Source organism: Callionymus lyra, chromosome 8, assembly GCF_982586985.1.
Source record: "Callionymus lyra chromosome 8, fCalLyr1.hap1.1, whole genome shotgun sequence".
NCBI lineage: Eukaryota > Metazoa > Chordata > Actinopteri > Syngnathiformes > Callionymidae > Callionymus > Callionymus lyra.
In genome coordinates, this window is record NC_141825.1 from 12,721,454 (window position 1) to 12,739,017 (window position 17,564).

The 17,564-nt window shown below is 37.1% G+C and overlaps 1 protein-coding gene and 1 non-coding gene across 4 annotated transcripts; both read left to right on the forward strand.

Annotated features, from left to right (window-relative positions):
* Nucleotides 1–184: 184 nt before the first annotated feature.
* Nucleotides 185–257, forward strand: trnar-acg (transfer RNA arginine (anticodon ACG)). Its single transcript has one exon. It is a non-coding gene; the product is annotated as a tRNA-Arg (tRNA).
* A 2,249-nt stretch (nt 258–2,506) lies between these two features.
* Nucleotides 2,507–17,527, forward strand: fbxo31 (F-box protein 31). 3 transcript variants are annotated; one of them, XM_087797023.1, is made up of 10 exons: nt 2,507–2,969; nt 8,993–9,064; nt 9,730–9,816; nt 10,065–10,141; nt 10,227–10,394; nt 11,699–11,773; nt 11,854–11,963; nt 12,763–12,916; nt 13,601–13,980; nt 14,878–17,527. In XM_087797023.1, the coding sequence occupies exons 1-10, from the start codon at nt 2,597–2,599 to the stop codon at nt 15,098–15,100; spliced, it is 1,719 nt and encodes a 572-aa protein (XP_087653149.1). In that variant the 5' UTR covers nt 2,507–2,596; the 3' UTR covers nt 15,101–17,527. The 3 variants fall into 3 exon arrangements, with proteins under 3 accessions (XP_087653149.1, XP_087653147.1, XP_087653148.1); XM_087797022.1 differs by lacking the exon at nt 9,730–9,816 and having other exon boundaries at nt 2,509–2,969; nt 13,601–13,840; nt 13,913–13,980; XM_087797021.1 differs by lacking the exon at nt 9,730–9,816 and having other exon boundaries at nt 2,508–2,969.
* Nucleotides 17,528–17,564: the final 37 nt, after the last annotated feature.

Here is a 17,564-nt window from a genome sequence, read left to right on the forward strand (position 1 = left end):
GTCGCTTCAAAGACTCCCGTGTATCCTCGAGCAAAACATGAAAGGATTTCAACGTGATCTAAAAACGTCACCCATGGATTCGTTTTTTCATTTACATGTTAGTTTCTAACTTTATAATCTTTAATAAGGGTTAGCTGATCATCAGCAATAGTTTATATAGGAAAGAGACAGCAGCATCCATTTCGGGCTAGTGGCGCAATGGATAACGCGTCTGACTACGGATCAGAAGATTCTAGGTTCGACTCCTGGCTAGCTCGAATTTTTTTTATTTTTCTTTGACGAGATTATTAATATTGTATAAAACTCAACCGTTTTTTTTCTAACACAACTATTTTGACTCAAGTCGAGTCAAACAGATGCAACTGTTTTGTCTAAAACCAGACCTGAGCACGGCTCTGGGGGTCATCTGTGGCCCCACGACTGTATTAAAACGGCCTTTAACCAAAACTACAAAACAGCGAAAACATTATTTTAGTTTGTTTATTTATAAACATAACTTGTTAAAGTAATATTTTAAGATTACTTTATTTATTTATTTTTTTCATTCTGCATTTGAGAGATTGTTCTCCCTTAAAATAAATTAAAACAAAGTAATAAAAGCAATTTTTAAACAATCATTTTAAGTATTTAAAGGGAAACTTACATGAGTATTTAAGTGTCTCTTAAAATTTTGACCTCTATTAGACTCATCAGTATGTGTCTAATGTACAAAACTCTCTTTTGAAATATTTACACTAGAAAAATGTCCTTAAGCCCCGCCCACTGAAAAACTATTTTTCTTGAGATGAAATGTTCTTCAATCCCAGAAGTCTCCACCTGCAGGAGACTGGTTTTGACACTTTTATTCGTGCAGGCTTTTCCTTGATTTTCTGAGACTCTTGTGTTTGTATCTGTGTTGTCTTGACCGTTTAAGTAATTTTTTTTTGAGGTATATTTTTGATTGTTTAAGCGCTTTGTGACCCTGGTCTTGAAAAGCGCTCTATAAATACTTATTACTTACTTACTTGCTACTGGTTGTATAAAGAAAGTAGGCCGGGATAACAGTTGGCTGGAGGAGGAATGAAGCTTCAACATTTGAAACACATTTTTGAGTCAGGAGAGTTGGCTTTTAACATTAGTTTCCCTTTAAAATAAAGTTAACTTGTATAAAAAAAAAGACTTTAATATTGTCTCCTCTTGAACAAATGAACTAGCCTCTCTTGGTTTATACGTAAATCAGAATGAGAAGCTTGTTTTGCCTATTTTATACTTTATATACATTAATTATTATATGCAATATTTATAAAAATAAAAAAAATGTATGATGACAGTCATCCTCTGAACACTGTCATCAGTGAGCAGAGAAGCAGATGCAAAACTAATAGACTCAGGGACTCATTCATTCCTCGGGCTATTAGATTGTACAATTCTGTAGTTTGGGGGCAGGAGTGGAGCAAAAGTATCATGATGTTCTATTCTATGTTAGTCTTTGTATCCTTTGTCTTTGTTATTTTTCTTTGACCTATGTTCTTTATCTTTAGACTTAGATTGTATCATCTTGTTCTTTCTCTTTATTTCTCTTTGTTCTTGTTCTTATTTTTATTTTTATGAATAATTGCTGTATTCCTGTGTTTAATTGGAAAAAAATAATTTCCCGAAGGAGACCTCCTGAGGGAACAATAAAGTTCTACCTAACCTAACCTAACCTATTTATTCAGTTTATACTATATTGCAATTTTTAATTTATTAATATTTATATTTATACTTTTTTATATATACATCATTGTGCTTGATGGATCTACTGACTCCTTCAAGAAACATCTTAAGACGTTTTTATTTGTTCAGGCTTTTCCTTGATTTTCTGGAACTCCTGTTGTGTTATCAGTTTTATCTTGCCCTTTAAAGTATATACTTTATTGAATATTGTTTTGATTGTTTAAGCGCTTTGTGACCCTGGTCTGGAAAAGCGCTATACAAATAAAAATTACTATCTTACTTACTTACTAACCTAACCTAACCTATTTATTCTGTTTATACTATATTGCACTATTCTTAACTTATTAATATTTACATTTATACTTTTTATATATACATCTCTCTGATGTGTTTTTTTTTAACGGTTGCAAAGTAACGAAATTTCGTTGCCAGTTTCACTGCTGTTTTCCTGTGCAATGACAACTAGTCTATTTTTGTAAGTAAGTAAGTAATTTTTATTAATATAGCGCTTTTCCAGACCAGGGTCACAAAGCGCTTAATCAATCAAAACAATATTCAATAAAGTATATACTTTAAAGGGCAAGTTAAACTGATAACACAGTTCCAGAAAATTAAGGAAAAGCCTGAACAAATAAAAACGTCTTAAGAAGTTTCTTGAAGGAGAAAATAAGAAATAGAAATTAATTTGTGTTCATTTTGGGCTAGACTCTACGTATATGCTGATACTTATTTTTATTCGCCTTTTTCTTTTTTTTTTAAACATTATTTACCGCTACGAGAGTTTGTTCGACGTAAAACTCTCGCGAGATTTATAACACGACGCCAGGGAGGGAGGAGGCGATCTCACTGCACTAGCGGGTTCTGTCGTAGTGACGTAATGTGGCCCGAGCGCTGACTTCAGATGGCGGTCTGTGCCAGGCTCTGCGGAGTAGGGCAGTCCCGACGGTGCCGGAGAGGACAGCGGCAGAACCAGCAGGACCAGGCCAGCGACTCCGACATGGACGAGGAGGAGGGAGAGCGGATCGTGGGCCACCATGGCGGAGGAGAAGGAGGAGGTAGACATGGGGGCCCGTCCAGCGACGGTCGCGTCAACACCCGCGTCGACCCCGGACTCTCGCTACACCCGCAGTCTCTCTCGGAGCTGCCCCCGGAGCTGCTGGTGGAGGTGTTCTCCCTCCTGCCCGGGACCGTGTTGCCCAACGTCGCCCTGGTCTGCAAGAAATTCAGGCAGATCCTCAACACCGAGACCATCTGGAGGAGGCGCTGCGTGAAAGGTACAGAGATCGTCAGGAGAACCTGGGTCTCATTTGGACCTGCGGAGACATGTATGTTATCGGCTCTCAGTCTGGGTCACTGTTATCTTGTCAGGCCCGGTCAGAACCACTGATAAACATCTGACTCTTATCACACATCAAAGCAAGAGAATGTAGACCAGGTGTATCTTGCTAACCCTGGATTTTCTTATCTTCAAAACCATATATATTCACTATATATTCACTATATATATGTACTATATATTCACTATATATTCACTAGATATTTATTAATATTCACTATATATTCACTATATATTCACTACATATGCACTACATATGCACTACATATTCACTATATATTCACTATATATCCACTACATATTCACTACATATTCACTACATATTAACTATATATTCACTAGATATTCACTACATATTCACTAGATATTTACTATATATTCACTATATACTCACTATATATTCACTATATATCCACTACATATTCACTACATATTCACTACATATTAACTATATATTCACTATATATTCACTATATATTCACTATATATTCACTACATATTCACTACATATTCACTATATATTCACTGCATATTCACTATAGATTCACTATATATTCACTACATATTCACTATATATTCACTATATATTTACTATATATGCACTATATATTCACTTGATTTTCTGGAACTCCTGTTGTGCTATCAGTTTTATCTTGACCTTTAAAGTATATACTTTATTAAATATTGTTTTGATTGTTTAAGCGCTTTGTGACCCTGGTCTGGAAAAGTGCTATAAAAATAAAAATTACTTACTTACTTACTTACTATATTACTATATTACTAATCTCAAATCCATCTTCATTTCCATGTCAAGTCACAGGTTATTTCTGGTCACTTCTCCCTCTCTAGGTCAACCACAAGACTATTGGTTGAGACTAGTAATAATAGTAATAACTAATGAAACATACTAATAAAGTTCTGCCTAACCGAGTAGGTCTCGGTTAGTCTCACTCACAAAATATAGTGTCAGGGTTGAACTTTGACCTCTGATCTCTTTTTACCACCATTTATCGGACTGATAGAGACGAATTTTAGTTTTAGATCGGAGTGCAAAGGTCATTGATGAATCAGTTTATAACCACATGTCAAATCAACTGAGAAGAAAAAAACTTAAATCGGCTATTAAATATGAAACCGTTTTGACAATAGAACCCAAGTATTTTTGGTATTTTTTTTGTGGTTATATTTCCTTTACTGGTTCTATGTAGGATCATCCTGCTCATGGTTGATGGTTTAAGAGTTATCAATGGGTCGGAAATTGGGCGAACAAAAAAAATGGTTATTTTGATCATCAATTAATCACAGATGAATCTTTTCAATCCAACATGAACTGACTCTTATACAACCATAATAAGGTTGCAGCTCTTTAATGTTTATGTGCCAACGAAAAATAAAGACGATTTGATTGTTAAATCGACTTTACATGGAAAAAAATGACTGAATAAAAGTAAACAAGACATATTAATATGAAATGGAGCTTTCAATTTTTTCAGAAGTTAAAAAAACAAATATAAAAGAATCTCTCTCTGGTCTCATAATAGTGATGAAGACACAAGCCTGACCGATCCACCATGAGCTTGATTGTCTAAAGTTCTTTAATTTTAAAACAACAGGGAAAATCCATCCCAGAAATCCCGCTCTTCTGAAAGAAGGTTTAAATGTTTAAATTGTGAAATAATATTCTGAATTATGAAGTAAATCTTAGTGACTTTTGGGAAATTGCAGTTTTATAAGAAACACTTTCATTCAAACGTTACAGATTACGGTAATAACAGCGAAAACAATGAGTGTGCCAAGGCTTTGCTAAAAAGCTATAATAAAGCTTAAATAATAAAACAAACTACAACATTGATTACTAAATTGGTCGTCAACTCTTTTAACAGTCAAAATTCGTCATCACTCATAAGGTCAGCCCATTGCCACTAAAAGATTTCATTGGATGGACCAGCTGTCAATCAAAACAGCTGATTCAACCCAACTATTCCGTCTAGTCAAAGTCCTCAGACTTACTCCGGTGAACGTTGTGTGCAATATTGACTCAACTTATTGACTTGTGGTGATACATTAATACATACATCTTGATCTTTAAAGTATATACTTTTTTGAGTATTGTTTTGATTGTTAAAGCGCTTTGTGACCCTGGTCTGGAAAAGCGCTATATAAATAAATATTACTTACTTACTTTACTTACTTACAAGTTAGTTCAATATATATTGGGCGTGTAAAGAATTCCGTATATTTTTTAAAAATAAGTGTCTAGTATTTTATGTTGCATAGTCTATATGGTTTGGCTATACACATGTACATAAGACGCTTTGTGCGTCAAACAAGATCATTTTATATTCAAACCATTTATGTCACTTATTTAAAAAAGGTTGTCTAGTTTTGCAGTTAAATGTTTAATTTTTAAACACAATTACTCAGCACAGAAGCCTTAACTTTTACAAAAATAACTTCAAGCAATACATAAAAATTAAAAGTCAGCGGTTTCACTTTCTCAACAATATACTTCATCAATATAATTGCTATATAATATATTAATTATTATTTATATTATATGATAATTAATTAGAACCATCTGTTTTTTTTCCTGATGCCTGATGTGTGTTGGAATTATGGTAACAGACCAAAAAAATAAAAATTGAACATAAAATAAAATGGGATATTTTGTGAAACGCATCTTCATCTCATCAAACACGATGTTTGTTAAGGTTTACTGTAGAGAAATGAATTCCATAAGGAAGAGCAGACGCTGCTCTGTCTCTTCACAACACACTCAACTGATATTCAGTGTGTTGTGTTGCTGTTGTCGGTCAACAACAAGATACGTTTTTTTCCGCTGAGACCAATGGAGTTTATCCTCGCATTCCTTTGATGTTACGCTTCGTGACGGGTCTGGTTTTTCTAGACTGAGCGATCAGAGAAGTAAGAATCCCACTCTACCGGCCTGTCGGATGTAGCTGTGTCGTTCATATTTAATTCACGCTCCTTCATGATTTCTGTGCTGCGTCGCTTGCTTTAATGCAAACGTATCTGTTCATCTTTATATTTAAAACCAGAGCGTTGCATTGCGACAGTCTGACACTTTAGAATAGAGTTTTAAATGTGTTGTTTAATCCGTCTTGCTCAGAGGTCTGCGGCAGGAAACAACAGGTGGAAGATCCTCCAAAGTGGCACAACTTAATGGCGACGGTGGCGGCGGGACGTCGCTCTGTGACGCAATAGCTGAGATAGAAATGTGGAGACGGGCGTGTTGGCCACACCTCTTTATTAGAACATTCTGCACTATGAATATGTCCTACTCTGAACTGTGTTATGACCTTTGACTGACGGTGCTTACACTTGCACAGGTTTTACTCTTGTTTAAACAAACGATTCTTTTTGTGTTTAAGGATGATAATAAAATGTAAGTCAAAGTCTGATTTTCCATAAAGAATAATTATTTTTATTTATTGGAGCACAAGAACAAGTAGCACTCAACTAGCATCCATTTTTGTAAATTCTATATTTGTCCATAACACATAAACCTTCTAAAATAATCTTCATTTAAAATCAGAAAATCATTTGTTGCCAGTGTTGTAAACACAACACAGCAATTTGTTTTGATGCGTATATGATATAGAAATTAAATAATATGAATGGAATACAAAGAAATTAATAAAAAAAAAAAATACAATAAGTTAAAATAAAATGGAATACATTACCATAAAATTAAATACAAATAAATCATTAATAAAAAAAAATGAATGAAGCAATCATGATAAAGCAGGTTAACATATGTGAAATAGTACCTACACAAAACAAATTAATAAATAAATAAAACTGCTGTTCCGCCAATTGTGCTACTTGTAATATGTGTCTCTGAATAATGTGTAAAAAATAAGACTACATATTTTTCTGATGCTAATGGATTAAAAACAATTTACTGTGTTCATTAAAGAATTGAAATGTGTTTTTGTTATAGTCAAAGTAGGCTGTGAACTTCTCAACGTTCCGTTTTTTTAAATCTTATACACATATTCATTTGTCACGATGAAAAGATTAGCTGATACATTTCTTCAACTTCCTTCCCATTTTCTTACGCCATGAGCTCCAGAAACATTTTGAACATGACATGTTTTAGGTTTGTTACATTTATTCACACGAAAATTGTGATTCACTTTGCACATGAGAATTTACGGTTTCAAAAAATGTCAACCCATAGGTAGGTAAAAGTAAATCGAAACACGTCAAACTCTGCTATTACATGTGGACGCTGGATGTTGTCTCAATGTAGATAATTGTTCATGCTTAGCCTATCGTAACCAGTTGAAAAGTCTCTGCATAATTAGCGGGGGGTTCAACCAGCTAAAAACCTCTTGTTCATACACGTTCATAAGAAGCCTTGTCTCTAGACCAGTTTGTGTACCATGCTTCCATCGTGAGGATTCCAAAATCGTCTGCCATTGATGCAAATCGAAAATGGAGAGCGCAAGATTATTTTATTTAAAGGGCACCTAACGTGAAAACTCTCCTGACTTATTAAAATGTTGTAAAAGTTGAAGTCGTCCTCTTCAAGATGCAGTAGTTCATTCATCTTGACGTTGCTCCGTTATGAAGTTATTACTTAATAAAGTTCTCTCCCGTCTGAAATCTCGCCCAACGAGATTACGGTTTAAATTATACATTCTGATGTCACTCTGGTGAAAAGTCCTCCCTTGAAGCCCTAAATCAGTTAAGTTCCTACATGTTAATTGTAAAACAAAATAAATATTTCTGTAAACATGGTGGGAGTTACTTCTGCCTTTAGGTGTTTTTGAAATGTGTACATTAAGCAGCAAACCTTATTTTATTATTTGTTTTTAATGTACAAAACTGGAGTTTGAAATGTACATGAGTTCTTGAATGCAACTCATACGAGGCTTATTTCAACCGGTTAAGCATCTCTAGTCTATTCAACCGGTTACGATAGGCTTAGTATGAACATAGTGGAAGTGACCTAAGTAGGTGCCAGTGATGAGATAAGAGAACGATTATGAATTACAGAATGAAAAGACGATCAACTTCTATATTAGTTAAATATACATTTGCTTGGCCTACAACGTTGACTGCTAAAGGATTCTAATTTGGACCCCCTGAGTTAGTCTTATGTGAAGAAGAAGAAAGTTTTGTAAGAATTAAAGGAGAGTGTAACATCAGTGTACGCCCTGATCATATCATAAATGATAGTGACCCAGACTTTGACTGAGTGTGCTCAAGCACCTCCGTTCACGCTGAATGGGTCATCTCAGGTTTTGTTGCACTTTACAACCGTTATTTCCTAACGGGACAGAACAATCAGTACGAATATTTGCTGAGTGGTCATTTGTTAAAAAAAGTCCTTCAATATTTTACAGAATGAAAATCACATGTTTTAAAAGTCTTATGTAAACCTTTTGAAACCACTACCTAATACAAGGTTAAACCTCTTTTTAAAATGTAATTAGTGTGAAATATTAACGCTAACGGGTCAACGCGACGTTTTTGGTAGTTTTGAACGGTGTGTGAAAAGCAGCAGTTGGAATTAAACTACGGTTCTTTCAAAATCTTCTTATCCAATCCGTTTGAACTAGTTCCTAGTCCCTTTATCACCGTTTCTTGGTAAGTTTTCTAACATTTTTTCATGTTATTTTCCGACAAATATATGTAGTGTTGTCGCAGCCCGCCTAGAACGAAGTACGAAAAAAAACAGCTTCCTAAGACCCAAGACTTCTGCTTTTCAGTGTCAAAGTTCAGAAATCAGAATCTATGTTGTTTATCATGTTTATCAGTTGTTTATTTATTAGCACGTGCTGCTAAAAAACAAGGAACGTAAAATAAGTAAGAGTAGAAACTCAAAAACGGAGCAGCTGGTGCCTTAAAAGAGACGGTGAAAGTCGCTCTAAAATGTCTCCATCTAAGTTTGGAATGATCTACTAATATACTGTATTTATTTCTATGCAGAGTTTGGAATGAAGGAGGATCTCAGGCGTATGGAGGTCGGAGGTGTTTCAAGCCGGGATCTCTACGTCAAACGTGAGTTTTGCAAAAGAGACACTTGTCATCTGATCTCTGCTTGTTTACTGTCTAAACGTTTCTGATAAGCTGGGTTCATATGAAAGTGCCTGAACAGAACTCTCTCCGTACAATCATTGAATGAACTCAATGTGTCTAAAAGTCATCCTTTAAAATCCGTGATGTCGGCCACAAATTAATGTGACGTTTTTATAACGTGAATCTAGAGCAAATTACTGATGAGATATCATCGTCCACTGTCCTCATTTTTAAAGACGATTAAAAGCAACGGTATTTGTAAGCTAATAGCGCCACCTACTGAGCTATTGTGAAACCTCATCAACTCATCAAAAGACGGAAGAAATAATGGTCTTTATCAGTTGGAAAGAAAAATCAAACGTGTAATTATCCTATGACATCATAAAAAAAGGAAATGTTCTATGCGATTTAATTTCCATTTTCATAGAAAAAATATTATCTAGAAAAAAAGCTTTATTACTTTCATTGAACACAGAACAAACAAAAGTTAAAGTCAAGTCCTAAAAACTTTTAATTTATATTTACAATTGAAGTAAAAATAATAATGGTGGTAACAGTTTTCCAGTTTGTAGTTTTGTTAGTCTGACCTTGTGAGTGTTGTGTGGCCGTGTGTATATCTCACACACAGTCATGTCGCACCTGTCCAGGTGTCAACCCTCGGGTGAAATCTGGACGCTTTATGAAGCTCCTCCCGGACTACGTGCACATGGGGTATAGAGACGTGTATATACGCCGTATGTACATGTGCGACCTCTGCACGTGGACTTTGTGTGCATGTGGAATTTGACATTTCTAAATATGTCAATAACCGATTAAAGTGTGATGAACTACTTTCTAAATGAAGCCTGACGGGCTCTGAATTCTAACAACTTATCCGGTCGGAAGTTGTCTAGCGTGTGACCCTAACTAGTTTGGAGAGCCTGACGTGTTGCAGACAGGATGGAAGTGTGCGTCATCATGACTCTGCACTGTTGTGTTGCAGTGCTTCATCCCTACAGACACATCCTGGGCCTCTGGCAGCCGGACATTGGCCCGTACGGCGGTCTTCTCAACGTGGTGGTGAGCTATATAGACCCTTCTTTGTACGAGACCGCCTTGACAACGTTCCTGGGTTTAACGCCTTGTCAAAATATGTCTCCCGTAGGTGGACGGTCTGTTTATTATTGGATGGATGTATTTGCCCCCTCACGACCCTCGGGTGGAGGATCCCATGAGAAGGCGTCCACTGTTCCGGATCCATATGTGGGAGAGCAATAAGGCCATTGTGGAGTGCATGTATGGACACAAGGGGCCTCACAAAGGAGATATACAGGTACAAAGGCGCTTTACGGAAAAACAAAAAAGCGAAAGTCATCAAACGACTGAAAGTTTTTGTCAAAAGGGGGCGACAAAGTCCTGTTCGTGATAAGCTACGTAGTTCTGTCAAATTATACTCATGTTTAAGGACCTCCATGCTCGTCACAATTCAGAAATATAGCCATAGAAGGTTGACCACCAAAATATATTTTTTAGGTTAGGTTAGGTAGAACTTTATTGATCCCTCAGGAGGTCAGAAAATTGTTTTTTTTTCCAATTAGACACAGCAATACAGCAATTATTCATAGAAATAAAAATAAGAACAAGAACCAAGAGAAATAACAAGATGATACAATCTATGTCTAAAGATAAAGAACATGGATCAAAGAAAAATAATAAAGACAAAGGATACAAAGACTAACATAGAATAGAACATCATGATACTTTCACTCCAGTCCTGCCCCCAAACTCAGAATTGTACTACTCTAATAGCCCGAGGAATGAATGAGTCCCTGAGTCTATTAGTTTTGCATCTGGGAAGGAGCATTCGTGCACTCGTTCTGCTTCTCTTAAAAAGTTTATAAAGTGAGCTTAATATTCCTCCAGGGGTTCCTTATTTTCTAGATGGTTATCTTTCTGGTCTCTTCCTCTTCTTACCTTCTAACGCAACCAGACCTGTTCTCACATGATAACTGTTTGTGTATCTACATGGTTGTGACGGCAGCACTTCATGTTGTCATTGTCAGGCAATATTGTGCGTCCATGTAGTATTAACGCTTTAACATTAAATGATTTTAGATTGTAGTTTAAATCCAAACCACCTGATATTGTTGCTTTTCCTTTTGTTGTCGTTACTATATAAAATGCAAAACGATGAATTAAGTACACAAAAGAAGGAAATTGATTGATGTGAATAAAAAAATGTGGGTTTTTGATTTCTGTTGCACGTTTTCCTTTAGTGAGTTTAAAAAGACCTGATTGTACGTTCTATAGACGGTTATCAAAGATGTGCACATGTCATGGTCCTTGTTATGGAAAAAAGATAATCTCATTTTGTTTTACTAGACAATCATTAAACTTTTAATATATATACATATATCTAGTTCATGACATGAATGTTTATTTAAACACCATTTCACAACTTCTCTTCTGGGGGTGATAGTGGTGAATCCTGACCATTTCATAGGTCATTGCACAGTAGTTTCTATCATTTTGCAACGCTTTAAATCCACTGTTTTTTGGCCAGATTTTCTTCTTAAGCTGAATTCTGCATTCACTGAGTTGTGTAATTGGGTCGTCTAATGTGTGTGTTATTTTTAGACGGGGAAGTTGGATGAATTCTCCACCAAATGTAATCAGACCGATCACCACCGAATGCCAGGAGGCAGACAGGAGGTCTGTTACATCAACCTTCTGATAAAGCTGTGTTTTGTAGTGTCTTCTTGTCTAAGAGTCCTGGCATGTGTGTCTCGTAGGAGTTTCGAACCTGGTTGGAGGAGGAGTGGGGGCGGACGCTGGAAGAAATCTTCCATGAACACATGCAGGAGCTGATCCTGATGAAGTTTATTTACACAAGTCAATACGAGTACGTGTGATGAGAACATCCTTTTTTTTTTTGGATTGATCTTAAGTTTTTCAAAATGCAAAGTTGACCTTTCTGTTGACATCTACACTGGAGGTAACTCTTTAATCAAAGAGCATTATGACTATTCACAGACAGTGGCGGAACACATTTTTATCAAGGCGGTTCGATCAGGAGAATTAACATTTAGCTTGTGGCAGAAAACCACATTTTGTTGTATCTACGTGATGCTTGAGGGGATGGTTCTGTAAAGTAAATCTACATTTTGCTGACTGGTACACCCTTTCAAGGAAACATCTTTTCTTAATGGCTCGAACCAGCAGTACAATCTCCTCCTGCACCACTTGACCTAAAGTCCAAATTTTGATGTTCTCAGTCCAGTTGAAAATCTGTGAATGTTCTAGACCACATGTTTCAAACTCGGTGCTCGCCAAGTCCTTTTATGTGTTCTGCCGAAGTATCAGGTTCATGTTGATATTGTGGAGATACAAGTTCAATTGTTTTACCCGAAAATTGCTAGGTAAGTATTTGATGAAGGAGAAAAACGGAGATAATCAAGATATATCAAGCCTGCGAGTATAAAAATACAAAACCACATACTTCCTGGTAAATGTACATTTTGTTCGGCCCGTGACTTATACCATTAATGAATTTTTGGCCCTTGTGTGATTGAGTTTGACATCAAAATATATTATAACGTTCGTACTTTACCGAACTTCCGGGTGTCATTACAGATGGACTACTTGACTAGCTGGTCATAATGTTTTGGCTGAAATGTAAAAGTGGCTTTTTTTTATATCAGCAACTGCTTGACATACCGGAGAATCTACCTGCCACCAGAATTGCCGTCCTACCTGATGCAGCCGGGCCTCTTCAAAGGAACCTACGGCAGCCACGGACTAGAGATCGTCATGCTCAGCTTTCATAGGACGTCTGCCAGAGCCACCAAGCTCACGGTAAGCATGACAAGTCTTGTAAGAACTCGTCCCTGAGGGTAGAAATACCTTCCCACACTTGTGGGCTATTATATATGGAGCCCATACTTCACCTTGTGACTTATGACGGACAATAAAAGGCTTAATTATAAATACATTTATAAATACGTAAGTGCATTTATTAATAAATAAATGTGAGTATGTATAAATAAATTACTACTGATTTTATTTTTTGTTAAATGTATCAATACATTAATAAATAAATGATGCATAAATACATAAATGAATACACGTTGAAATCACTAAATACATAAATAACTACATTTATAAAAGAAAAAATGTGTAAATATTTAAATGTGTTTATAAAGTATATACTATACTGAGAGTGTAATTTAGACAACATGTTAGGTTAGGTTCGAGACTTCTGGGATTGATGTCATGTGGTAACAAACATTGATGCTTGACCAATCACAGCAAAGTGGGCGTGGTTGTGGAAAACCGATTTCATCCAGAAAGTGTTTTCAGTGGGCGGGGCTTAATCAGATTTTCTAATGTAAATATTTCAATGAAAAGAGAGTTTTCATACTGATGATACAATAGAGGTCCGAGATCATTTTAAGATACACTTAAATCAACACATTAGTTGCTCTTAAAGCACAAATAAATATTTATTTTTTATAAAATGATTATTATTATTATTTCCAGGGCGACCCCAATGTTCCCGCGGGTCAACTCACTCTGGATGTCGACCTAAGTCGACCGGTGATTCTACCGGACCTGGAGCGCCAGCGGAACATAGAGGAGCTCTCACAACTGGTGTTGGGGATCCACGAGCAGGTCCAGAGGGAGTCGGAACAGCAGAACCAGAACCCGGCTCCTCCTCCGGCAGCGCCCGCCGAGGAGAAGGAGGGTGATGCTGCGAGCGCAGCAGAGGAGATGGAGGAAGAACACCTCGGCGGGGCCTGTTCAGACGGGTGCCAGCTGGGACCCGGTACCAGCAACGAGGCTACAGACTCTCAGCCGTTTGTCCTGCCGCTCGGAGTGATGGCTCGTAATGAGGTTTACCCTCGGACCTGTCAAAAATGGTGAGTCATGGTGAACCTCCTCCTTTTCTAGGTGTTATACATACAGTTATAGGTTAAGAAAAGTTTCCAGCGCGCACCAGATTGTGTTTGTTTCACGTATGTCAGTGGTCCACAAACCTTTGTTTTCCTGTGAGGGCCAAACAACTTTTTCCTTTTCTGACGGGGGGGCAAAGGTCAGTTTGTAAGAGAGAAAGTTGAACGTTATCAACAGTTTTTGCCCTTTAACATCTTTCAAGTATTTCTTGGAGAGCAAAAAAATGTAGGTAGACTATAATAACAAAAAACATAGTCTGGATTTTTTTTTTTTATTGTTTAGGGGGCCGGGCAGATTGGGCCATTGTTTGGGGACCCCAGTCCTATATCAACTATTTGACCTGTGTTTTCAAATGGCACTGATCGCAATGAGCTACTTTTGGACAGCAACTCAACTCAACTTTATTTATAAAGAACGTTAAAAACAACAGCATTTGATACAAAGTGCTTTACAAAAACTACAAATATCACTCAAATAATCACAGTTAAGAAACACTATTCTTAACACTACTCTATATATAATAGATTTCGTTGCACTTTGTCAAATGTGAGAAATATTTTCTAAATAATGAAAAAAAATGCTGTGCTTTGGTTTTTTACTTTTAGCAACCCATAGCTACAGGACAAATGTAAGCGTTAATAGTTGTTATAGTATGATATAGTAGGTTTAAAACTTGATTGACATTTTAGTGCATCTGTTCTTCATCATCAACATTCCCTGAAGATTTCAACGACATTTTTAAATGGTTTGAGAACATACAGATCAATGTCAACATGAACATAACCTCTTTAGTAAACCTCAGCATTTCATGTTAAGAAAAATCATCATCTTATAATTTATTCCGTCCCTCGTCTCGTTTCCAGCTTCTATGGTACCGGCCTCATCGCTGGACACGGCTTCACGAGTCCGGAGCGCACGCCGGGCCTCTTCGTGATGTTCGACAAAGACCGCTTTGGCTTCATCTGGCTCGAGCTGAAGTCTTTCAGTCTGTACAGTCGCCTGACGGACCAACTGGCCCACGCTCACGCCCCAAACATGGAGCGGTTCGAGGCCATGCTGTGCAACATGCAGTCCTGGACGTCTTGATGGACGCAGCAGCAGAATGGTACAACCCATCGGTTCGTTGGACTTCAATCTCTAGAGATGTCTTCGGAGGCGTTTAAACTGTTCCAGAAAAAGCAGTTGTATCACTCATCCCCCTCACACTCGCGCTGATGTACCCATGCGAGCACTCACTCGGAATGACTCTTCCAGTGCCAATGACAACAGGTCACTTTTTATTTATTTATTTATGAGGAAAGAATGGTACGCTCAACCACTAATCATAGATCACACTGTATTGTGCCTCAAAATCACATCCTAACCCGTGTTAAGGTTGTTTTAAGTATTAAACCCCAAAGTATTATACCCGAATCCAGTGGCCACCACGTTGCAATGCATGCTGCGCTCAGCTATCTTAGCCAAAGGTTTAGATGGCAATTGAAAGGTAGTGGTCAGGTACTATTCCACGCTGAAGCATGGCCGGATTGTATCTTGTGCTAAAAGTTTAAGACTGTGCTGAAACTATTTAAAATGATAATCTACATTTTGACCCTCCAGGAATTCCTTTAAAAATCAACCATAAGTCTCTGATGGATTAACTCGTAATGGAATGACTATATTAAGAGGACGATACATCGTTGAGTCTAGTTGTCGTGAGATTTTGAGGGTTTTTCGGGTCAGGTCAAGTGTTTTTAATTGCTTCAAAATGGGTTAAATGCTTATATCCAAGCAAGATGCTTTACCAGGCCTCTCAGAGACGCTGAAAAATACTTAAAATTTTGTGCATGAAAAAGACCCTGTATTGAACCAGGAAATGACCTCTCACACAAAAAAAAAGTGTCACGATGACAATCACTCCTAGTCCTTCTCCTTGGATGTTCCTAAATGTAGGATTGAGGATTAAGATCAGATCCTTTATGTTAAATGGTGGCTTTGAGAGGGTAGAGTTCCAAAGTAAATAAAACTGAGGGGACAATAGGAGGCACATGAGCTCCTCTAAAGGATCAACATAACTCTTGGTACCGCCCCAATCTGTTTTTATTTTGCTTATTTCTTACTTTCACATTAGATAAAGGGCTACAATTCTGCCTCCTCCATCCATCATGTTGACTTTCCACTAACTTTAGACCCGAGTACACATCTATAAGAAGAGTTGAAGGAGGTTTCTAAGGAGATAAAAGTCTTTCCAGATTTCTTTAGACTGCTGCCCTTTTGACCTGACCTGTCAAAGACAAATGATGGACGTAAACTGCTCAAAATTAAAATCAGAAGCTGATTTCATATAAAGCATATTGCTGTTGGCCAGTCATGAAAGAAATGTATTGTCACATGTAAAAAAAAAATAATTATACAATGTCATGCTTTTTTGCATCATCCAATAACTCCTGTAATCTCTTTCACAGCTTTTCGAGAAGGTTTCCATGTTAGTACTTCGCTCCATTGGCAGCTAACAGGTGCCTTTATTAACTATTGCAGCTCAAAAAGGGGGTTATCTGAACTCTGGCAACCACAAAAGGAACTACCACGTGGACCTCGTGTCTCCAGCTCACATCCAGTTTGAGCTTCTCCATCGTAAACTTGCAAGATAGATTTATATCCCAACAACCTTTCGTTCATCACCTTCAGTGGTCAGTCCTAAACTTTTGGCTCTGAGTTTACCGTCTTAAATCGTCGCAGCCTTAATGATCCTTGTGAGTTTTCAAGTTTCTAATAATTTATTATTATTATCCGTCCTACCGTCAGTTTTTAGAAGAATGATTTGTTCACGAAAGCTCTCGAATCCGCTTTAGATTATAATTTGTTCTGCGTCGACTGCTCTTAGTGTGTCGTTTCAAACCTACTGATATACTGGGAGTAGGTGAAGCTGTGTTGCCCAGGTGACTATACACCTGATCTGAATCAAAATATGAATGAACTCACCTTTCAGCTTGTGTATTGATGTTCTGCCGCTTTATTTTTTGACATTGATTGCATCTGTTGTTTGTTAAAAAAAAAAAGGCTGACATTACGCTTGCTTGTTAACTTATTTGTATAAACGGACACAGTTGACCCTACCACGCAGCTCAGTGATAGCATTGTATCTCATCGTGGCCTATTGGTGGTGCCCGGTAGCTTTTCCTCTCCAAGTGCACTTTTCTGGGCGTATTTGTGAATCTTAAAAACCACAGGCCAGCACTTTTATATCAGACTGCATCTTTATTGACATTAACAAAAAAAAGAAGAAAATTGACCTTTTAAACACATTGCATCGAATATTTCTCAGATCCCAAGTGTACTCTTGTGTAGTTTCCTCAGTTGACCAGCTGTACTGTGCATTGTTTTTTAAAAATAATTTGCATTTTGAATGTGTTGCTTTTACTAATTTATACACCACTAACTAGATTTTGTGATTTGTGTTTGACCTCTGACTGCTATTTCAGGGAGCTCTCCAGCTAATTGCTCTTCTCAGTAATAAATACAAGTAAAATAAAAGGTTTTGGGTCATTTTTTTGAATACATCCATGTTAAG